This window comes from Pipra filicauda, unplaced genomic scaffold (genome assembly GCF_003945595.2).
Source record: "Pipra filicauda isolate LSUMZ 115617 unplaced genomic scaffold, ASM394559v2 scaffold83_size3615187_pilon, whole genome shotgun sequence".
Classification (NCBI taxonomy): Eukaryota; Metazoa; Chordata; class Aves; order Passeriformes; family Pipridae; genus Pipra; species Pipra filicauda.
Window position 1 is genome coordinate 1,927,440 of NW_024105020.1, and position 24,196 is coordinate 1,951,635.

The following is a 24,196-nucleotide window of genomic DNA, read 5'->3' on the forward strand; positions in this document are numbered from 1 at the left end:
CATAGGGGCTGCATTTCTTAAACAATTGCTCCAATGTGGATCCTCTCCATTAGGTATAGACCACTGCTGGGTTATCACAGAGCTGCCACCAGCTTGGCTGAGGGGCTTGGCTGTGCCAGCTTGTCGGACCCGCTTCTCGCACAGGCCAGCCTTGGCCTCTCTTAAAACATTAAGATACAAGCTCAGTTAACTGTTGCTGCTAAAAACATAGCAAATGTCTTGGGTTTTAGAAGGAATGTCTGCAATTGGACAGACCTTAAATAAGTGTTACATTAGTTGACTTGATACATCCTAACTCTGGGAAGCTACACAAGTCTAACCCCTAGTGAGGAGAGAACACTTCTCACAGGACTTCTTACCAAAAGATTATGCTGTGTGAGATGAGTAATCGATGGGATTTTCAATCCAAGCAATTCTGCAATTTAAATCAGTTGGAAAGAGCCAAAAGACAGTCTTAACCTTGCATTACTGATCTTGTACTTCCTAAAAATTTGAGAAGCAGATTTAAAACAGCTTTAATTTATCAATCAGCATTAAATTGGAACTAGTCAGTTTTCCAGTTACTTTCCTTTTCAGTCTCAAGGCTGAGAGCAGCTATTCTGCTATCAGCTTAAAATAATAGTTATGTGGACTCCTTCCCCAGTTTCCCCAGCACCAGGCATTTAACCATGTGAATGGTACTACCCCTCTATGCTTTAGAAGGAAGACACTATTTTAACTTTGGCAGCCACAGAGCAACTGCCTATGCAAGTTTGGAAGTAGTTAGAGGCTCATGCCTTGGATTTTTATGGAAGCAATGGCACCATCTTTCCTCTGTGAAATTTTCTCACAAGCATGAAATAGGTGTGGTATTTCAGCTACTGATGGCATGATTCTGGAAATATTCAGTGATCTTGAAAAGAGAGAGTACCACTCTGAGCCTACAGCACCCAACACTTCATTTCTGCCATGTAACGATAAGCCTTTAGCAGTTTCTAGACATCAAGACAGACTTTTTCTTACTCACTAAAACTGCCATGCGTTTTTAGGAGTTGTATCCAGCTCCTAGGAGGTCTTACACAGTGAACAAAGGGCAAAACAAGGAAGTTACTTACCTTGATACAAGTTCACTTGAGTTATACACAAAAAGTTTTGGGCACAAAACTGCGAGTGGCAGATTAATACTTAAATTTGCTGTGAAATGCTAGGTATTATTTATATTCTCTCTGGAATTAGAGCCTGAATCTCAGGACATACATAAAACATACAAAGTTTAACCATAGTCATAAATAGTGTAACATGTAACACATTTCACAAACTTCAACACGTGTATCAGAAAAATCCTTATTTATTGTTTAAATGCATAAAATGCTATTTATAATGTATTACATAATCCAGAGATTTAAGTTTAAAATAGACAATTAGTATAGAACGCTGGCACAAGGGGTTTTTTGCCACTTTATTTTGACGTTTTCATTTCTGATGGATTTTCCCCCGTGTCTAGTGTCTTCAGCAATCTGAAGAGGCCAGCTGCTTCTCGTATCCGACTGAACTCAATACAGAATGCTTGCACTTCTATAAACAAGTCCTGTACATTAATAATTTTGTTTCTGATTAAAGACTGAAGAAAGACACAAACAAGACGTACCAGGCGGTTCTGAAACAAAAGAGACATAGTTTCATAATCCAAATAAATGTCTGCAGCCTAGTCAGATAAAGGACTGTTGGCCCTCAGCAGTGCAAGTGAGGCATTTCAGGAGCAGTTTAGCTTCATCAGCTATCTGCTGCTTCAGCTTTTTCAATGAAAAAATTGAATCCTCTGCTTTATAGTTCTGTACTTCTGGATACAGGAGCTTTCTCAAGATTAATCCCATGTATATATGAAGCACCAGACCCACCTATGCACTGCACTTAATTTGTTATGTAATCTCTGAATAAAGGCAGAAAGAAAGCATAATAGTTGAAGATGATGTCATCATTTGGGTCTTGCTTAGTTTTACTTTCTACAATAACACTATAAAAAAAAAAAATGAACAAGCTTCTATCTCAAAATTCCCATCACATTATCAAGGCACTCCAGATGGGAAGTGACAGAAACGGAACTGATTCCAAACTTCCTTCATGGAAAGTGCTCTGCTACTGAATTAGCAGATGACCCTCTTGCTCTATCTTAGAAGGAAAGACAGTTCCAGGGACACCTAATCCAAGAATATGCCTCAGAATTTATGGCTCACTTCCTGCCTGATCCAATGAAAAGAGGGGATCTTGGAAGTGTTCCTCCTTAAGAGCTGCTTAGGTAACACCTTGAAGAGCATGCTAGGAGCTGGGAAGTGAAGGCCCAGGAACTAGCACCTACAATTTGTCATACACAGATCCAGTCACTACTCTCTGCTTTACACAGAGCACATTCTTCCCCGAGGACAAAAGCAGATCTTTATCGTTAAGTGGTCTCATACTACTTCATATTACGAGAAAGCTGAACCCAAACCTTTCTCTAAAAGCAACTGTATACATGCATGATGTTTATCAGACAGAACTGAAGGGCTTGATAGATTAAGTGTCCACAGCATTTAAGATTATTTGACACTATAAGATATCAGCTTTTTTTTTTTCAGGAACTGAGTTTACTACTGCAAAATTTGCTACCTGTAACAAGAGAATTCAGAAACTGAACAACCGATTTCCTTCACTGCAATCAAAAGGCATCATGCTTTCTCTGCAATACAAGTTAGTTACAAGAGTAACTTTAATAATTGAGGAACATGAAACTCAGAGCAAAAGAACAAATGCAAGATACTGGCTGACTCCCAGTCTTTGAGGATCATTTCCAATAGTAGTTTTGTACCATACTTTTCAAACAAAACATCTTATGTCTGTGAGGCCTGATACACATTAAGAAAGTGTTAGATCTCCCAAGCTCTGCATGCTGCTTAGGGATCAGTATGTGTTCCTTGACCCTCTATTCTTTTGTCCCATGTGTGCCTGAAGCACAGCTCCTACATGGTCTCTTTGAGCACGAGCCCCTTTGAGCACAGTGTCCCACTCTGGGCGTATTCTCAGCTGCAGTCCAGGTCTGCTGCTATTTTCCTGTTCCACTACCAAATGTAATAGGCACAGCTGCTACTCAGCAGGTCACAGGTCAAGTCACTCGTGTGTTTGGCCGAGTCTCAAAGCAGAGAAGCATCAGAAACCACCAGAAGATAACAAATGGTTAGTCACCATCTGGAAGGGTGCCAAGAACAAGACAGAAGGAGGGTTGCTGCTATCTCAAGCCCCACTGCAACCCCACTCTCTGTACCACGCACACTTTTCATCTCTGTAGCTTAAGGGTATAGCAGAGCTGGAGAAAGCACTAGGGAAGGACACCAAAAAAGCTTAAGGAACAGCTGCCTTGTTGCAAGAGAATAACGAGGCTGCAGTTCTTCAGTATTGAGAGGAAAAATCTGAGGCAGGATTTGGTCAAGATTCACAAAGCCTTGGATAAACTAAACATGGAACTATTTTTCTCCAATGACGTACCCAAGAAAACAAGTTCTACTGGTCACTTGGTGAAACCAACAGATCAGGAGAGAAGGAAGTACCTCACACAGCACACAGACAACCCTGCATGCTGAAGGTGTGGAAACCTCCCCAGGTTACCCCTGATCCTCCCCAGTCAGGGATCCTTAAAATGGCTACGACTTGCATGCTGGTACTGAAGGAGTATGACAGGCTTGTGAAGTAGAGTATGGTCTTAGGAAGACAAAAGACTTGCAAGCTGTTACAGGTCACTATTGAAAAGCGAGACTTCCATGTGAGTTTTGTAACATCATCTCAGAGGTCTGAAGTGTTGGGCACACTTGTATAGAAAACAAGCTTGAAGCTTAAAACTAAGCAGAAGGCAAACTAATACTGGGGGAGAAAAAAAAAGGGTGAGTAACAGATAAACCTTTTGGATGTAAGAACCCCAGTCACATAAAACTGCAGTTTTGCCAGGAAGAAATGTACGATGTCTACAGAAAAACAGGGAACAGTAATTACCTGTGAAGTCTTATAAAAAAGTGAAGAACCATCTGTTAAACACTATGTTAACTGTGTTAGGAAAGAAAATGTGCCTTTGAAATAAAGAAACAGTAAGACAGAATAACTTGGTGCTTATCAGCCTTATAAAATCACAGCACATATTAAACAGAGCAATATATGGGACACTTTTTCCAAACCAATTTATTCAAGTACTCACCTGCATATATTTGTCTTTAATCTGTTCACAGGTGGAGATACAATTGGAGATATAAAGATGAATAAATTCAGGTGGGAGATCAACTGCAGTAGTAAGTCTGTTCAAATAAAAAATATCCAGTGGTTTATGAAACCATAATTCTAGTGATTCTCTTGCAAAACAAGTAAGTTAGACCTGTGATATTAGTTTATTCCCAGTCCTGTCATACAGAGCTGATTTTTGACAGCTTCCACAGACATTTTTACATATTTAAATTTCTTCATTAAGAGTCCAAAATATTTTATTTTAACTCTGACACAGAAGCTGAGTTAGATTGGTTTCTAGTATATCTGACACAGCTACAAACATTACACAAATGAGTCAGTGACACTACTTTCCAATTTACAACGAGGCCCTCTAGCTGTCTTGAGTACCAAGGCTCTTTGCAATAAGCACTGCAATACCGTTTTGCTTATTCATATTTGAATTTCATGTACTGATTCTAGATGCTGAAATCCTTCCTTATGTATACAACTGGAATAACTCCTTTGTTACTGCAAAATATCAGTTCTTTAGTTCCTTCAGTTGTAAGTTTCAGTCCTAGTATCTGGAGCAGTATGAATCTCTACAGTTAAAATAAGAGACCCTGACTAGATGAAAAAGTTAACTAAAGATTGATGATGCACGACAATCTCAGAAGCTTCTTACTACAGAAGAATTGGAGAACTATTGCATCAAAGAATGGTACTGGTGTATTTTTAAGGGTTAACAGCAAAGCACACCTATTTGTGTTTTAACAATACTGACTACCAATGTATTTGAGTTGCCACTGTTTCTTAACTGAAAGAGCAGTACAGCTCTTTTAAGATAACAACATACGCTAAATGTAGAACTGCCATAAGGTCACAACAGATTTTGACCCAAGTAAATCCAATCAGTCCTATCTCAAGTAGTGAAGAGGGGGCAATAGAGAAAAAGGTGCATGTTTTAGTTTCAAGTGCAGTTTCAATTTTTTGTCTTATTTCACTTATTTCACTGTTTGCACTGACAGTCATTTGTCAGCTTGATAGCTGTTCCTATGGTAGCTGTGCTGTGGGAGAACCAGCATGCCTGGCGGTGTAGCTATCCTGGGCATTCAGGGCAGTAACTGCTGTCAGTCTGCACCAGTAGGGAGGGATTTGTTTCAGGTATGTTTCTTTCCTCAAATGATATTTAAGTGCAATTTGACCCTGCTGCAAAAAGACTGTTGAAGAAGGCTGACTTGGTAGTTCACATTCAGTAATTGCCATTCAGAAATGGAAGAATGTAAGACAGATGTACTTCTGTAGTTTGTGGGGATTAGCTGTCTGAGAAGTTTTCCTATTTAAGGGGCTAGCATTCTGTTAAGAAAAGGGGTTGTATCAATATGCAAAAGTTCTCAATGAAAACAGGGCATGAACCTAAAGCAGGGCCACCATTTAACAATAACACCTTTTGTTCACTTAAACTGCATCAAGAATGCAAATTGGGATTAGGCAGATTAGCCACGTGGAATTAACTGTTTGTGGAGGATTCTCGCAATAGCTGCCCTTTGTCCCACTGTACTCCTCTATCTCCTACACAGGCATGCCTCAAGAAGGATCAAAATGAACATTTCCAGATGTCCTAATTAAACACAATGCTCCCTCAGTCGGAAGAAAAGACGGAAGCTAGAGGTGAGGCTAAACTTTTAGGTATGAGAAAAAGAACATGAATTCTTGTGACCCATTAGAGGAGGTGTCAATCACTACAGTTCAAAAACAAACGCATTCGGTAACTGGTCATTTTGCAAGGCAGGAACTAAACCTGCAGCTTCCTGGGACATAGGATATCTACTTGCTAGGGAAATTTATATATTAACCAGAACCTGAGGTCTGAAGGAAACATTCAGACATATTATAGATTGCAGTGACAGACTCTCTTAAGTGACACCATTTTAAATACTGTTTTGAGCTCAATGTATCAGTTTGATAAAATAATCTTCTAGCAGACATCAACTCCAGCTGAAGTTATGTACAACAGGACATGTATTTCCCTATTCTTTTCAAAGGAGAAACACTTTGCTAATATTAGAGAGTAATACAGTGTTTTCTAAAGAAAATAAGACTCTCCATTCTTGGAGCAGGGACTGAAAGATTAACTAGCAAAGCACCTGTGCAAGAAATTAGCTTTTTACCATACCTAATATGGTATGTTATGAATAATTAATATAAAATTATTTTAATTTAAACAATTATATAAAATTATAATTAAAATAAAGTGTAATATATACCTCCAATATCACATCTTTCTCCTGGGAAATTGTGAGGGTTTTTTCCTGTTGCAATTTTGCTGCTGCTAATAGGAAGCTGTTAACATTACAGTTATATTTTAAAATAGCAAGGCTGTAAAAAGGAACTTAAAAACTGGCAGTGTTCTCTCAACTCAGCACTGAAGATGTTTGAGAGGTCCAATTCTTTAATACCCACCCTCAACTAACTTTATAAACTTAGTCTGGACTAAAATAAGAGGTTTTTTTCCTTAAACTACAGGCACCACCAATAAGGAACTACAGGAAAGGAAGTAAAGCCTTTATGAAAGAAACAGCATTAGACAGTCCAGTAGTCATAAAAAGCAACAAATCCACAGCACACTCTTCCTTTCAGGATTAATTGGAGAACGCTGAGACTTATTATTAAAACCGTATGAAAAAAAAATCCAACAAAAACACCATAAAGGAATTGAAAAGAGAATGACAGGTTGATACTCTTTTCCTACACTGTAATCTGACTAGCTATTTCTTCCGTTCCTGTTACTTTTGGTAGTGTTTGGAATGCATCTAAATATAGCCCTGTGGCCAGCCTCACAATCACTTAGTAACTGTTCATTTATTTGTTTTACATACTTAGCAAAACCTTGGTATATTTAAGATCATACTCACCGATTTACAACTTCCATTGAATGTAAGGACATGTCCATGTTGACCAAGACAGAAAAATACTCTGTTATTTGACTAGATTGCATTAGTTTCAGCAACATTTCTATAGCTACTAAAGGATTGTTTTCAACCAGGTCTGGCAATTTGGCAGGAGTGAGACCAATATGGTAAACAAGCTTGGGATCCTTTTCCAATTCTCCAAGGAGCTGCGAAGAAAAAAAAAAAACAAACAAAAAAACCCAAAAACTCTCGGTTTGTTTTTCCTCAACTGTTCATGTTACTGTTTGAAGAAACTACTATAATACATCTAAGATACAGGAGAATGATAACCCTTTAGATAGAGGCTTCTCAATTGAAAGAACACCGGAGGTCTACTTTAAAATTTCCATGTACAGACAACGGTGGCCATAAAACCTTTAATAAGGCATTTAGCAGTCTTTCAGCAGTGGGTGGTAAAGAAGAGAGAAAAAAACCACATGAAAAGTTTCAGCCTTCTTTAGTTTCCTGTCCAGCAGAAGAAAATCTCAATTTCAGGTTCACTGTTGTCAGAAAGAGTTCTGCAAATAAGGGTTATTTTATAGTGTTAGCATAATGATTATGAAGAAAAGCCCACTGAAATCAGGGGTAATATTATCAAATTGAGAAAAAATAAATAATTTGGTGTTGGTATTTCTGAAATAATTATTTATCAACAGCTTCCACAGAAGCATGAATAACTGAGTTATATGAAGATTTTTCCATGCAGAAAAATATCAGTGTCACTTATTGATCAACTGTAACTACATCCAGTCACTGCTAGGAGTTTAAGGATTTCTTCTTAAATAATACAAACCCAAGTCAAAATTCTTGGGTTTTTACAATTTGAAGTACTTGGAGTTTCCTGAATCCAAACATAGATCATTTAAAGTGCTCAAAGTTTTCTAAAATACATGAGTTAGACAGCTTGTTAGGGAATCATTTTAGACAGCAAAGTGCATCATACTTACCTGTGTTTGCTGTGGGGAAGTCAAAGGACTTTTAAAAGCTTTTGCCATGATTCTTTTTATCTCCACTCCAGTGCTGTTCTTAACACACATTGATTTATCCCACTGAATTGTGTGATCTGGCTCGATGGGATTTAACCATGCCAATTCATCCTCACATATATGGAGTGGAGGCGGTGGTCGAATAAACTCTGGTCGGAAGTGACCTAAAATGGCAACAAAGTGAAATGTTTTCTTGGGCTGTGGGTGTTTGGTTTTACATCAGTACAAAAAGAATGCCCAAAGCCCCTATGTCTTTAAGCCACTATAACACTGAGAACAGCATTACAATCCTATTTGCCTCCCAGAAAAACATTTATTTATGATTTTTAGTGATACCATTACACATCAGTCTGTTTTTCCTCTTGATTCAGATCACTAAGTTACTGATCCCATGGTCTTTTCCCCCTCATGCTTCCTTGGGAGGTGTTACCAGCCAATGCAGATCTTAGTGCAGGGTCTAAGATCTGTTAGCCAACAGACGACGTGGGGAAGAGCTTGAAGACAGACTCCAGATTTTTCAAAGTCTGAAAATGTGAACGCTGTGGAATCTGATCTACAGATAGCCTGACAGTGCAGTTTTGTGCTGTTTCCTTCATCTTAACTCCCATTTCATACTTTTCAATTCCATTATATTTTATCTGAAGAAGTGGAATAACACAGCATGTTACGTTACAGAAACAAAGATGTGAAAATGCACATACTTTCTATAGGAGGTTTTGGTCCACTCACTAAGGCTTCTGTGATCTGGGAAGCAACAGAGCTGTCAAAACCAGAGTTGGAAGAATCTGGGTCAGGATCACTGAGAATGCTGGGGAAGCTGGCCTTGCTCTGTGTTGGCAACTCGGACTGGCGTTCTGAAAGAATATTAAAGCATAAAATTGAAACAGAGGTGCCTTGAATACTAAAGGTAGAGAAAAACAAGCAGCTTTAAAAAAAAAAAACAAGGTTAAAAAAAAAACCAGATAACATCAACATGCAATTTAGTACAGCATCAGGCAGCTAGTAGTGAGAGTGCCAGCTGACAGGCAAGGACTGAAGTATGCAGCAAGGATAAAGAAGAAACAGAAATTAATCTTAAACTTAGTCTTTGCTCTAGAAAAGGTAGGTAACTGATGTAATGTGCATCCAAAAGCACATTATTAGGTTCCCATGCTACTCCTGAAAGAGTTCACATGGTGTATCTAATTTTGTAATCACTTACTCTCAGAGCAGGAAAGTGAGAAATCTACATGGATCCATTCACAGAAGACAATGGTCATACTAGACCTGAAGTCAGCTATTCAAATTCACCCAATGCATTTCCGTGGCATTGCCTAACCTACTGGTGCATTCACTGTCAAGCCACAGTCAATGCTCCTATGGAAAACAATGGAGTTTTAACTGTTATGTGACTCTAGAGAGATTGTCATCAAAGCAAACCTGAAAGGAGCTGAAAATGTCCCTTTGAAGGCCAAACCATGGAACATAAACAAGTTACATAAAAATAATATTAAGGTTAGTATATACAGCCAAAGACTTGAAGAAAAAGTGGCCATAAAGAAAATATGGAGGCTCAATACTCGCTCGCATTGTCAGATTTTTACGTGCTCTTCTGTCACAATCTATCACTCTTCTGTATCTGAAGACTTGATGGCTAATCTTCTATGTACTATTTGGAGAGATCATGTTTTCCATTGCTTTGGCAAAAAAACTCCAAAGAACAAAAACCAGAAAAATCCCCACTACAGAAACACTACCTGACACTCCTCCCTCCCAGCCCATTAACACAGAACACCAGGAAGCAGATTAAGCCTTAAGCAATCTGAAGTCCAAAATTGTTGGTACTACACAAGAAATCCCTTGAAGAAGTTCTACATGAAACTAAACACCACTCCTTTTCCTAGCTAATTGAGTGTAGTGCTGTCATATTTTGTGTGCCCTAACACTTCTAAGCAAAGTGTGCTTGCTTCTTTCTGTGCAACCATGTTGATGCTTCCCAGCTTCCCACGCACATGAACTATTTCATATGACTCCAACCAAATCTGCAAGAGATGCCAAAACTGTGAGTAACAAAAGGATCATCAAAACAAAGTACCACCCAGTGCCTTTCTGTCCTACTTTACCCAACTATTTCAGATAATGCAAATATTTGCATATATACTCACCAAAGCAGCACACTAGGGTATGTTTTTCTGTTAAAGGCAACAACTAGCATACTTTTCAGTTATTTAAACAAAAAACCATTTTAAAGGCAAAGTCCAAATGAGCTGGTTAATAAAACATGTCTTCTACTTAATAAATTGTTTCAAACTCCATCTCCTGAGTACTTTCACTTAGCCACTGGACAGAAGGGCTGATTTAACAAATGAAGTGCAGGAGTGAAGGGGAGACATTGGGTGGGTTTTTTCTGTTTTTTCATTTGTACTCTAGAACTTAAATTCGCCAGTCAGTAAGTCACTAATTTGTTTGTAACCTCATAATCTGAAATTATTACTGATGCTTAACTAGAAATATTTCAATTCACAGATTTCAGAAGTCTGCCCAAGCCCTTAGTTATTTGCATTGAAGCTCAGTTCACTCTCACTGCTTTGAGAATTAGGGCTGAATCAATAGTTTCAGGTAAGCAGAAGTAAGAATTAGAACAAGGTATTTAACAGAAAATAATATAACTAAGACATTTAAATTTTAAAAATTTAAACTGAAAACAAACCCTGAGGTTCCTCTATGGAGCTTTTTCTTGTTCTTTTTACAGGTAAAAAGAAATTTCCTTTGATTCTTAAAGAAAGCTCTACAATGTATTAAAAACTTTAATACAGGTCAGTTACTCCCAGATCAAACAAGGGTTAGCAGTCACTTAGGAGTACTTTGCCAGAAGACCCATCCCTTCAACTAGGAGAATATTACATTTTTGATAGGATAACACACCACATCATTATAGGGCAATACCAAAGCTTGAATTAGTTCTCCGTAGATCAAAGGGAGAAGAGAACAGAGCAAGTCTTAATACTCATTCCCAAAATGCTCTATCCAGCATTCTAATTTTTTTTCCTGGGAAGGGGAGATGGGAGGCAGATAAACACTAGAAATAAAAAAGAAAATCAAAAATAGAAATACTACCATACAGCTACAATTGTCACAGTGAGTTCAAGTTCAGAAGACAAGCGTTTTTCCTCCCTTTAAAAAACACAAGGATTGGAAAAGATAAACCGATTGAAAAAAGTTAATGCTTTTTAAGTTATTTCAGTTGATTTTGCAGGTATATGCTAAAGCAAGTCAAAATCATCCTGCTCTAAATACCCCTCAATTCATCTCAGGGACCACAATTTTGAAGGGCTACCAAGTCTTCCAGTTGTTACATTCTGTGAAATATGGAGGGGGGAAGTGTAAACACAACACCACAAACATTGCATCTACTGTGCCATCATCCTACACCAGCTTCATCCTGCATACTCAGTCATTAGGAGAAATATACTGAGCACTTGTGAAAGAAATCACACTTTCCAAAACAAGCAAAATATTTATCTTCTAAGAAAGTGACTAGAGAGCAGACTCTAGGGAGTTCTAGGCAGTTCTAGGGAGCTCCAGCAAGAAGCCTGAGTAAAACAGCATAAACTTTTTCAGATGCAGCTGATTTTTTACATAACTCCTACTACTGCTCATAAGCAATTAGTTGTGCATGTTTACTGGATTATTTAAACAATTATACATGCACATCTCACAGGGTTTAATTTTGCAAGGCACCATCAACGACTTTGTATTGTACTTTCAGCCACCATTGACTTGTATTTTAAAAAAGAGCAAATTAAAATATGTGGCCTGGAGTACCCCTTCATCCAACTACCATTTTGAGGTTGCCCAGAGAAGCTGTGGATGCCCCATCCCTGGGAAGTGTTCAAGACCACGTTGGACAGGGCTTTGAACAACCTGGTCTAGTGGAAGCTCTCTCTACCCATGGCAGGGCGGTTGGAACTAGATGATCTTTAAGGTCCCTCCCAACCCAAACCATTCTCTTATCCTATGATTTCATTTGTAATATGAACAAACTCTTCAGAAGGCAAACACAATACCAAGGGCAAAACAAATAAAAACAAAGGAAAAAATCACCTCCAGGCTACTTAAGGCATCACATCTGTCTTATGGTAAAAATCAAGTTACCTGAAGTTTCACAAAATCTGAATTTGCAAAAGTATTCTGGAAAATACAGACAGGATGAACAGAACAAGAACCAGAAGGGTTTGTCTTGCCCATGATGGTATGTTAGGGTGTTGAATCTGCATTTTCAAAAGATCCCACAGTCTGGAAATAGCAGCTAAGGAGGACACCAGAGGACATTTGTATGCTGTCAATGAGGGACAGTGTACCACAGCATCACAAGTCAATGTCAGAGTCTAGAGAAAAAAATTACAATACCGAGATACTACTGCAGGACAGAGAAAGTCTAAATAGTGCAATAAACCACACTGTACTGATACAGAAGTGGGATGGTCAGTTTTCAAGCAAGCAGATCTATTTGCACATACCTAGAGAAAAAAACCCAGTATTTTTTGGTGTTCAAACCGGCACCTTCTTCCCAACAATATATTTCAGATTAGCTCCAGATGTGACTCATCAGTCAATGTGACCTGAACAATCACATTCCTCCTCATGTTCTCCTGTCAAAGGATAAGCATCACATTGCTTTTCTTTTCAATCTAGCAAAAGTGGATCACTTTCCCACTCTTGAGCTAATGCTGCAAGATGTAACTTTATAATAAACTGCTAATATAATTGTAATAAGTAATAGTCAATTTGCCAGGTACAGCTGAAGTACTGGTACAAGACAGCAGTGTGACAGCTATGCTTTTTCTCTCACACTAGAAATATTGCAAAGGGTGAAAAGGGATAAAAATACAGAAAAAACACCCACAAATTAAAACAAAAAACTTCCACCCTTAAAAAAACCCAACAAACCACAAAGCTTTAGATTAACACCTTCCTATACTTGCAAAATGCTCTCATATTTAAGGCAGTGGCAAACATGCTTAAAAAGCTACTGTTAAGGAGGATAAGAGCTAAGGTGTAACATCTGCTTGAAGTTTCTCCATGTGCTGGAACAAGGGCTTGAAGACACTACAGCACAGTTCAAACTTTTCCATATATAGGACAGATGAGAGTGTTTCTCAGGTAACTCACAGTCATGGTACGATCACAGTTTCCATTCATAAGAGAACCACAGCCACAAACCTTCCTTACCTGCTAATGCCAGCTGAAGCCCGCTTATATCCACTGACTGGGCCATGTTCCCCACATCCATTGCAGCAATCTGCCGAGGAGTCTTCTTGAACAGCTCTCTAGGAGGGGCCAACATCAGTTGAGAAAGAAAGAATTTTTCTGGAGGAGTTATGGGAGGTAAGAAGCCTGTGGACACACAGTGAAAAACAATTCCTGGTTTTTAATGCAGGAGCATTAACAGTTTCCATGTGCTTCTTGTATAACAAGCAAAACTAAAATGCAAACTGATGTATTATTTATGGCAAGGTCAGTGCAGCTGGAGAGTCTGTGTGCACACAGAAAATTGTTACCTACTCAGTTCCTAAAGCAATGCAAAATGCAGCACTACACTGATCACTGTTATGCATCTTGACATCCAAATCTGAGGCTAAGTCACTCACAGTGGTTTATTCACACACTTTACAATCCAGACAACCAGTGAGCTACTAAGTATGACCTTACATTGCAATTCACAGAATCAGAGAATGGTTTGGGTCGGAAGGAACCTTAAAGACCATCTTGTTCCAATCCCTCTGCCACAGGCAGGAATACCTTCCATTAGACCGGGTTGCTCAGAACTCCATCTAGCCTGGTCTTGAACACTTCCAGGGATGGGGCATCCACAGCTTCTCTGGGCAACCTGTTCCACTGTCTCACCACCTGCACAGTAAAGAACTTTTTACTAATATCTAATCTAAACCTAGTCTCAGTTTGAAGCCATTCCCCCTTGTTCTGTCACTACAGGTCCTTGTAAAAAGGTCCATCTCCGTTTTTCTTATAGTCTCCCTTCAGGGACTGGAAGGCTGCAATAAGGTCACCCTGAAGTCTTCTCTTCTCCAGGCTGAACAAATCCAATTCTCTCAGCATTTCCTGGTGCTGAGAGGTGCTCCATTCTCCTAATTAACTTGGTGGCCCTCCTCAGAACTCCCTCCAACAGGATATTTTTTTTAGAAACCGATTTACACAATGCTGTCATACTTGTATTTACTGAAGAGGGGGAAAGTGTTTCACGTACTTGTCTCTAAGAGGTTTGTTTCACAGCTTCAAAGCTGTCAGAAGCCTCTTATCACCTCCAGGTTTTTGTAATGGCTTTCTTCAAAAAAATTCTGTGTTATCACAGAATCAGTTAAGTTAGAAAAGACCTCTGAGATCATCAAGTCCAAACAACGACCAAACACCACCACGACAATTAGACCATGGCACCAAGTGCCATGTCCAGTCATTCCTTAAACACCTCCAGGGACGGCGACTCTACCACTTCCCTGGAAAGTCTGTTCCAATGTCACATCACCAACCCCCACCTGGCTACAACCTCCTTTCAGGTAGAGAGGAATAAGGTCTCCCCTGATCCTCCTCCTCTCCAGGCCAAACAGCTCCAGCTCCCTCAGACAGATGCAGAGCGCGGCGAGGTCCCTGTAGGCGGCCTGTCTGACACCGAGCCTGGAGCCGCCGGCCATGCAGAACTCCCACGGCTTTTCCCGGGAGGGCCCCCGTGCCGCCCGCGGCCCCGGCGATGGGACACACCTGAGAGCGGGGTGCGCTCCGCCTCGTCGCCGCCGCGCTCGGGCGCGGGGTTGAGCAGGTGCGCGAAGACGGCGGCGAAGGGGTTGGCGGCGAGGGGCTCGGTGCGGTACATCTCCCACAGCAGGTACAGCGCGGTGAGCCGCTGCGCGGGGCTGGGCAGCAGGTCGGGCTGCTGCAGCAGCAGGACGAGCACCGAGCCCAGCCGGAAGTGCTCGGCCTTCCCGAAATAGTGGTGGAAGGCGCTGGAGAGCCCCTCGAAGGTGCTGCCGCCCGCCTCCTCCGACACGATGCTCAGCAGGCTCGACAGCTCCTTCGGCGACAGGCTCATCCTGCCGCCCGCCGCCGCCTCGCCCGCCTCCGCTCCCACCTGCGTGCCGAGCGCGGGGCTCCCGCCGCCCCCGGGCATCCGACCCCGACCGCCGCCCCGACTGCACCACCCGCCCCACTACCTGCGCTTTACGGCGCTGCCGTAAAGGCTATCGGGGCGTTCCGGTGGCGGCGGCGGGGCGGCGCGCGCGGCCGGGTCGCACCGGGATTGGCCCGGGCGGCCCCACGGGGGCGGGGCGTTGGCCCGCGCGGTCCCGCGGGGAGCCGGCAGGGGGCGCCGGCAGGGGGCGCGTGTCAGCGGCGGGGCCGGGCGGGAGGGGCGCTGTGGGGATGCTCCCGGGCTGCAGCGGGGCCCCGCCTCCTCGAGCCGCCGTCGCTGCTTCCCTCGCCCTGCCCGGCTGTGCGTCCGGGGGTTTTCGCTGGCCGAGGAACACCTCGTGACCGTGCCGTTTAACGGCGGAACGGTTACACCATGGATTGGGTCCACTGAAGGGTCTGGAGCACAACTCCCACGAGGAGCGGCTGAGAGAGCTGCGGCTGTTGAGTCTGGAGAAGAGGAGGCTCGGGGTACCCTGGCAGGAGGTTGTAGCCATGTGGGGATCGGCTCCTTCTCCCGGGCAACCAGTGACAGGACAAGAGGACATAGGCTCAAGCTGCGCTAGGGGTGGTTTAGGTTGGACATTAGGAGGAATTTCTTCACAGAAAGGGTGATGTGACATTGGAATGGGCTGCCCAAGGAGGTGGTGGAGCGCTGTGCGATATCCCACTGTAGGAAGGGAAGCCTCACCGCTGGCACCTTCCCCTGTCACCACGCTGAATGGGCGTGAAGGCACGTTCCATACACTCAGAGGCTCTGTGTGTCCCTGGGAGAGGGACAGGAAAGAGACGCCAGGGCTGTGTTCCAGCCAGCAGCCGTGGCAGTCTTGCCTTGCCTTGCCTCTGGTGTTCAAAGGGAAGGCTGTGTTAACCTGCTCCTGCTGCCCATCTCCGTCTTGCCCAAAGTGCATCCTGGAGGGCTGGTGTTCATCCGTTTCTTCCATGGTCCAGTTCAGTTGAGAATATCCACTTTGCTAGTGGGGCTCTCAGTGGAGCTGAAGGATGGTGAGCATCAGTGTCTGGGAGCTGGGGATGGAATCCCATCTCTGTTAAGTGGGATGATCTCTTTCACTGGTTTATCCTGTGGAAGGTCATCTGACAGGACAGCAACTCACAGGCGCAGCCTGAATAAGTGCTGAGGTCATGGCCTGGACAAAGGGCTTTCTGTGGAATGTGCTGAGAGGAGAAGGGCTTGAGAAGTTCTGAGAGCAGGCACTGATTCTTGTAGTATCAGTACTCCACCCAAGTCACCCAGCCCAGAAGACCTTGGCTTTCCAGTTAGCCATACTGATGTAAGAGGTGGGATTCAGTTTCTAAAATAAATTGAAAGCTCATGTTCTTCATATAGATCAAATAACAGAGGTGATCCCTGATTCACATTACTGATGGGAAGGAAACCCAGATACCAAAGGTGTAAAGGGTACATATACAGCTGTTAAAAAAATTATGGTTTGGGGAGAAAAAACAGGGTCTACAGCCAGGTGAGGCATGAGCTGAAAGCCTTGTTGATAAAGCAGCTACTCACTAGTGGACTGGATCACACTGAGAGGTCTGCTTGCAAGATACACTGCTAGAATAGTAAAGTAGATGGAAGAGGATGCCAGTGAGCTGCCTTACATGGCCAGCATATTCAAGGACACAAAGGATTACTTGGAAGTTTAGGCCAATTTAGAATTTACAACACTGCAGCAAGGACTTCAATTGTAAGATTTGGGAAGAAGATCAAAGTATTGCAAATTGCTGAGGAAGTAAACTGTGTATGTGTGTGCTAGGGTGAGCTGGAGAACTTGGGAAAGCATGGACCTCAGACTGACCAGCAGATTTTCTGTTTCCGATGTGCTGGCAAAAGTTGTATTTATTCATTTTGGGGATGAAGTTTATGGTTAGAAATGATCACGTCTAAAATTGTGCCTTAAATTGAGGACAGTTTGCTGGGTGCTAATCACCCAGCAATCCGCCTGAACAAACCTGTGGCGCTTCTGTCCGGGTTGTCTTTTTTGTACAGCCTGCTCCCAATAACAAGCTCTGCTGAAGACATCAGAGCAAAAAGAAGAAACATGTTTGGAAAGTGAAAGCTGCCTCTTCTTTTCCTGTAAATTTCAGAAACATAAGCCACTCTGATGTTGTGCTTACTGGAATAATGTAAGCAGAACTGCAGAAATGGACTTTGGAGCAATAGAAAGTTTCCCCAATGACTAAGATAGCAAAGAAGTTGTGTGACTCATGTGCTCACTAATGCAGCCATCTAAAATTATTCTATCCAAATTAAAAGGTTTCTGGTCAGAGCAGGAAAGCTAACAGTTTAGAAGAGGGAATACTTTATAGGAAGTGGGATGGATACAAGCATTAATTGACAAAGGCAATTTTGAAGTCAGAATGATTTTAAAATAGATTACCATTTCAGGGCAGGAAAATCCTTAATCTAAGGAAAAGATGGGGGTAAAATACTCTTGGGGTATGAAGCGTACTGCAGAAGAATGTTTCTGTGACTGCGCAGGGCACTGTATTTTTTGGACACGTGAGTGTGTTGGATATTCTTAGGCTCAAAACGTGTAATGAAGAAGCAAGAGTATGTGATACTAGTGCAGACTCAAATAAAATGAGTTCTCAGCCAGATTTGTTTTCTGAAATGGATCACATTGCACTCAAGGAGGAGGCTTGGGGCCCCCTGCTACCTCAGTGGGTCAGGGGGGTCGGATTCTGGAGGAGATACCTCACTGCAGCACAGTCTCACGTTGTAAAGGGAACAGTTCATTTTTATCCCTTTGCAGAATGACTCCTCTGGGAGCAGGCTGAGCTATTCCATTTCTTTTAGATGGCTTATAAAATGGCTATTAAATAGTCAATACAAGCATAAAATATACCTGTCATTCTTTACGTTTGGGTTTGAATAAGAACCTCAGTAAAATCATGGTTTTGAGTTCCTAAAGAGGGTTGAAGGGATTGGGGTTATACTTAAATTACTGACTCTGAGTTTACTTGTGTAACTCTGTCCTGTTGGCTCATAAATGTTGATAGAAATGCAGAGATTCCAGATGAAAAATGACAGACAATCTAGTTTGGAAGGTAAGCCTTTCCAAGTACAAATACAGCTTTACTAATTATTTGACCGTTAGTATGCTATTGCTTTAGTATTTAAAAGAACATCAGCCTCTGATAAATAGTAATTGCTACTGGAAAATTAGATTCACAACCAAGGGAGAACATTGAGATTTCCTGAGCTAAGGGAGAGGCTGTGTCATTTGACCATAGAAGTTGTTTTTCCTTCTTTCTTTGTTAAAATTGATTATATTATTGTTTGTTATTGTATTTTAGATGATGCATAAGGAACACAAACTGCATTGCAGGCAATAGGAAAAAAAACTACTAATGAAGGATCAATACAAAAAGACAACATTTAAAAGGAGAAAAAAACGTGTTAAAAAGACGTATTGACTTGCTGTGCAGCAAGTATTTGAGTTTCTTCTAGCAAAGAGGCTGAATACCTAGGAAACAACTCCCACCAGCGTATCTTTTATTCCACCTTTCATTTGGGAAGGACACAGTAGGAAGGAATTAAATCACACCTCAAAGGGTAAATTAAAGCACTTCCAGATTGTTCTGTTTATTCTCATGAGAATTCTCTCTTGTACACAAATTCCTTTCCATAGGAGTTTAAGTGACCCATCCTGTCTACAGTGTATTTTAAGTAGCAACATATCAGAGAGAGGAAGGAATAGAAGCATTTTGTATGCATTTCTTCATGTGTGTCTTTCTAGTGACAATTGCATGTTTTTCTTACTAGTTCATCTCTTCAACTCAAAACACAAGATAGGACCACCAATGCAGAAACAGATTTTGTTATTCCTAGAGTAATCAACAGTATTGGCATGCTAACAATGCCTAAAAGTCTTCCTGAATAACTGCATGAGAACACATCTTCACTTATTAGTCAGCCCTCAAAGCTGCCAAGGCATCTTGGATACAGCTTGAAAAGTACTTAAGAAACACCAAAAATATCACTTGCATGAATGGCTTCATAAGTGCTGAACACTTGAAATAAATATGTTTGTTGCTGAATTCCTTTAACTACTGTGAGTTTAGTGGTAATTCTGTTTTTTTTAAGCCAGTATTCACATGGCAGATGCTCACACATGTAAATTAATGTTTTCTTGAGTGTTGGACACTTCCAGAAGAGATGGAATTGGCCTGATTTAAATAATGGTGAAACTCCAGCAGGGTCGTATTGGCACATAAAAGCAGCATAAGGTATGGCTATTTGCACATGTATCTTTGCATAGACTCTTCTTGTGATGAGGAAACCCTTCCTTGATAACTCAGAAACACTTTTTCCTCCAAAAACTATTTGAAGCAAAATAATATTTTCATTTGTCCTTTCTTTTGTGGCTCTTTATTCAGACGGGATTTTTTTTTTTAATCCATTTGTAATTTTAAAATAACTGAGCATATGTTTTGTGTGAAAACATTCAGTCTGTGCATCACTCGGGAGCTCTTCACCGTGAACTTTAATTTGAGCACTCAGCGTTTTTAATTTGAGCTGTGCAATTGCACATCTGACTCAAATGGAACTATTTCCGTTCCCTGGCTCCATGACTTGATTTGTGCTTTATGGTTCTGTTTTAATCCGAAATCAATTTCAGTTGAATCTTTAGCTATGCAGACAACATTGCAGGAGGAAGTACTTTATGTTTAAGCTGCAAATTTGAAATCCACCTTCTGAAAGAATATTCAGTAATTCTGAGTTGATTACGGAACTCTTGTCGAGGAAGTGGGAGATTCAGGTTCTCCTTCTTCCTCTGCCTACAGGGTTTTAAACACCAGCACAGGCTATGGCTATTGGGAGCAGAGGGGACTCTTCATCTCCTCTGGCTGACGTTACCTTGTGTAATTACAGAGATTGAAGATTCACTGCAAGGGGAAGGAAGCAAAAGCGAGGCCTGATGGTTTCAGTGATTGTGTGTTTGGTGACATGCAGCGTGGTGGGTGGTCTGTGTTCTGCTCCAGGAACAATGCAAACATGTGCTCAATGGCAATCAGGTATAAAAGGATAGGACTACATCTGTGTAGTGCTAGAAATTTGTTGTCCTTCTTACCCATTTGAACTCCCAGCCACTGGGAGGGTCACTTCTTCCCATTCTTTCCCTTTAGAAAGAAAATTTCATAAACTTAGTAAGAAATCTCTCTTAGTCTTATATATATATATGTATGTATGTGTATGTAAGTAGTTACTCATGTATAAACACCCCCTCCATATTTAAATAGTGAATAAAAATTTTCTCATTAGAAATCTATATCAGATAGAAAAGACGTATGTTAGAGTATCTGATGATGTGACACTTTTTGACATGACATTTGACCTGAAAGATGCTTGAAAAAGCTAAATTTATAAATGTGCTTTTAGGACCTAATATAATCCTTTTGTGTAAGAAGGCAAAATGTCAGCAGTATTTTTAGGGACATCACTGAGCATTGTGGTACAGCAATCTATATAGACCAGGCAAAGAGAAAACCTCAAACCACAAGGACCCATTTATAAAAGTATCTTTAAAAATATTTGACAATTTTTTTTCCCTCTAGCAGTGGTTCAGCTCCACTCATTTCTCTGTAAGCTGAGTTCTGTATCATTTGTTTTCTCATGTTCCCATACATTTGAAACACCCAGTGAGCTTTTTGCAGGGCTTTCTTTCCAATTGCCTACAAAGTTTCTTTTGTGCCTGACTCTTTATTGCCTTCTAAGTATGCTGCACGTCCTCAAACTGTCTTGTTATTCATCCCATCTCTCGATTTCTGCTGAAAGCTTTTAAATACATTTTAATGATGCATAACAGCAATATAATTAGCCTAATAGCACGCTATTGATTTTCATTTGAAACACTGACATTTGAACATTTCAATAGCCTTTTAAGAGTGTGTATATTTAATGTGACTCAAAGACAAGGCAAATGCAACCCAATGTCTCTCTACTAAAAAAAGTTCACAGCCTCTATCTACTGAATGTCTCTCCCCCTGGCCCACAATCTGTTTGTTGCAAGCAGCCGCATTGGAAGTATATAATTTTCTATCTCTTAAAAACAGCAAGCCATAATACCATAATACTTTGTACAAGGAAATACAAGGGAAAAACACAAAATCACAGTATCCAGATACAGCTTTGCTTATCTGCTCTGGTCCCAGTAAAGATTTTAATGATCCCCATGCAGTCAGTGCTGTCAGAGAATAGAACATGTTAGCTCCGAAGTGAAGTAAACTGCCCAAGGATGCCCTCTAGACAGGAGATACCTGAGTTATGGGACAGCCTTATTCAGGCTAAGTGGATGGACAAAGAAATACAAAAAATAAAATCACATCAGCAAACATACACATCCCTTTCGATGAATAACTCAGTAGTTGCATCCTATGGAGAATTTTGTTTTCAAGGGAGGTTTCTGAGAAGTCAATGAGCAAGATGTGAAGCAGCCATACAGTGCCCTGACTGGCCTGCCTGTGTGGCTACTTGGACATAAAACTATCAGCAGAATTGCCAGGCTGTACCAGCCATATATTTTGCTAGTGTTATGAGCAAAGACCTGCTTTTTCAACATGTGCTGCAACATGTTTTTTCAGAGAGTGTTTATAAAAAGTGAATACAAGTCAAGTTTACATGGGATATTAACTTTGCCCTTCTGTCTTTTCACAGCATCACTCATATTCTTTGCACATCAATCATCTGTACAGCAACATAAATGTGCGTGACACTATCGAGATATTAGGAAATACATTTTCTGCCCTATGGGTTGATTGAACATCAGGTAATACATAGAAAAAGAGAGAAAAGCAAGGGACCAGGGAAACAAGGAAGACTTGTGCTTTTGTAAGGTCTTCAGTTCACTTGCTTTCCCGGTGTAGAGCTGTTAGTTTGTAGCCACATCAAGAGGATCATCTGACAAGTCATGACTCAGACTTCATTGCAGTTGCATATAATTAGACAGGGTGTTTGCTACCGAGCTTAAAAAAACCCAGCTGCTTTCATTGCCATTTTGTTCAGATGTTTTTTCAACCTCTGTGGTTTTCTTTCAAGAACATTATACAAGTAAGGTCAGGAGCAAAATTTCTGAGAATATGCAAATGATTGTGAAGTCTGAGATGCTTTTTGAATTATTATTAGTTCCCAGTATTTAGGCTTAAATTTTCACACAACTTTCAGAGGTTACCTGAGAAGTTCAAAACTGTTTATCAAATAAGGTACCTAAGGCAGGCATAGGCATATGTTTTGTTATTAAAATGTAAGTAAAGGTCTATTTCTGCTCATACCAGAGACACATCTATCAGAGATGAGCAAGAAGACTGTCTTAGTCTATCTTGAATAGATGGTGATAGTAAGAGTAACTCTGATAAAAGCAGTAGAGCAGGGCATGGATATTAAACCAGTCTGAGAAGAAATCTCAAATGCATATAGTCGAAAACAGAAGAAATTACTGTTACTTTTTGTTTAAGATAGGTCCCATGAATGGTCTCCTGGAAGTGCCTAATTCTTTTGGTGATTGTGTAGGGATTGTAGAATCATGAGCTCAGACATCTCATTTTTGACTTTTAAGTTAGGATGGATCAATCCCATCCCCTGGGGAAACAAGATCAAGTTTGACATTGAGTTAAGGTTAACTCCTGGTAAGAGCCCCAGTCATACCTGCAGGCAAGATATTTGTTCTTTTTCTAATCTTCCAGTGGTGTGTTGCAACCCTTTTTCCCATACTGTGCTGGTCTTTCATATTTTAAACTTAAATTCTTCAGGACAAGGACTGCCTCTAGTGACAGTCCTCAGTACAGCGTTTTCTGGGACTGGGAAATATTCCTGTAATGGATATTCTAGTATGTCTCCAGAAGAAGGGGCTTCTGTGCATAGGTGATTGAAACAAAAGCTAACAGGTAGTGCACAAGCAAAGGAGATGTACAATACAACTGCTTCTGTTCTGCCCATCTGCCACGAGGGAATTCCCTGCTGTAAAAACTGTTCTTTTGATGTTACGTCATCACTTGTGTCTTACAATAATCAGAAGTTTCTAGAGGATGTGGAACTAGTTTGTTCCCTATCTGTTTAGCATGACAATAAAAGTCCAAATTCCCAGTGCTACTGGTTCAACGAAGGGTAGTAAATTTAAATATCATAAACAAAAAGCATTTTATATACAGTGTGCATAAAATGAACTTACTGCTACAGGCTGTCATCAAGGCCAAGGTTGTAAGGAGGCCTGTGACATTTCCAAAGATAACGAAATATCTAAAGTAAATGCAGGAAAGTAAAATTTAGAAGGCTTATACAATCTCTTAATGATAGATGAGACCATTTTGGGGATTATTTCCTCTGTCGTATCTTGTCTTGGTCACCATCGGACAGGAATTTCTAGATGATAAACCTGAACAAATACAGCAATTTCCATGTTGCTCACTTACACCTGAGAGAGCATGCTGACCTCAAAGTGCTGGAAGGTTTTGGTCTAAAGCACATCATTCACCACCGGTGCAGTAAAAGGGCATTCATTCTGTGAGGGTGTGAAAAATTGCCCAATGGGCAGCTGGTTTGCAGGGCAGCAACATATACACATGGGTAATGGGGCATTGGTGTACAAGGCCCTGCATTCATTCCTCCATATTCCTAAAAGGATCCCAGATTTGGAAATTCATGCACCTCCTGCTCTTCCTTTTAATTCTTTGCTCAAAATCCAGTGCAAACTTCCTCTCTCATCATGACTATTTATAAGTATACATAGAAACAAATGTTTTGTAAAGATGTGAGAGACATTCTGCTTTATTCCCAGAGGTGAATAAAGCCATTTATTTTTAGCTCAGTTTCCTAAGGAAATGACACTGATGCAATCACATTGTCTATTTGTCTGTCTATCAAATCAG

General features: G+C 40.8%; 1 protein-coding gene across 1 annotated transcript; it reads right to left on the bottom strand.

The window, feature by feature from the left end:
* Positions 1-1,419: 1,419 nt before the first annotated feature.
* CNOT11 (CCR4-NOT transcription complex subunit 11) lies at positions 1,420-15,422 on the bottom strand. The gene is made up of 7 exons (XM_027718081.2): positions 14,891-15,422; positions 13,349-13,513; positions 8,839-8,991; positions 8,099-8,301; positions 7,116-7,318; positions 4,199-4,295; positions 1,420-1,636 (listed from the first exon to the last, which is right to left on the bottom strand). Exons 1-7 carry the CDS (start codon positions 15,294-15,296, stop codon positions 1,439-1,441), a joined length of 1,425 nt encoding a protein of 474 aa, XP_027573882.1. The 5' UTR covers positions 15,297-15,422; the 3' UTR covers positions 1,420-1,438.
* Positions 15,423-24,196: the final 8,774 nt, after the last annotated feature.

Coding starts and splice junctions, on each gene's coding strand:
- CNOT11 (XM_027718081.2), bottom strand. CDS start 15,296: ATGCCCGGGGGCGGCGGGAGCCCCGCGCTCGGCACGCAGGTGGGAGCG. Junction 7,319..8,098: donor CTTCCCCACAGCAAACACAG/GTAAGTATGATG, acceptor TTTTCTTCGCAG/CTCCTTGGAGAATTGGAAAA. Junction 4,296..7,115: donor TCAATGGAAGTTGTAAATCG/GTGAGTATGATC, acceptor TTATTTGAACAG/ACTTACTACTGCAGTTGATC.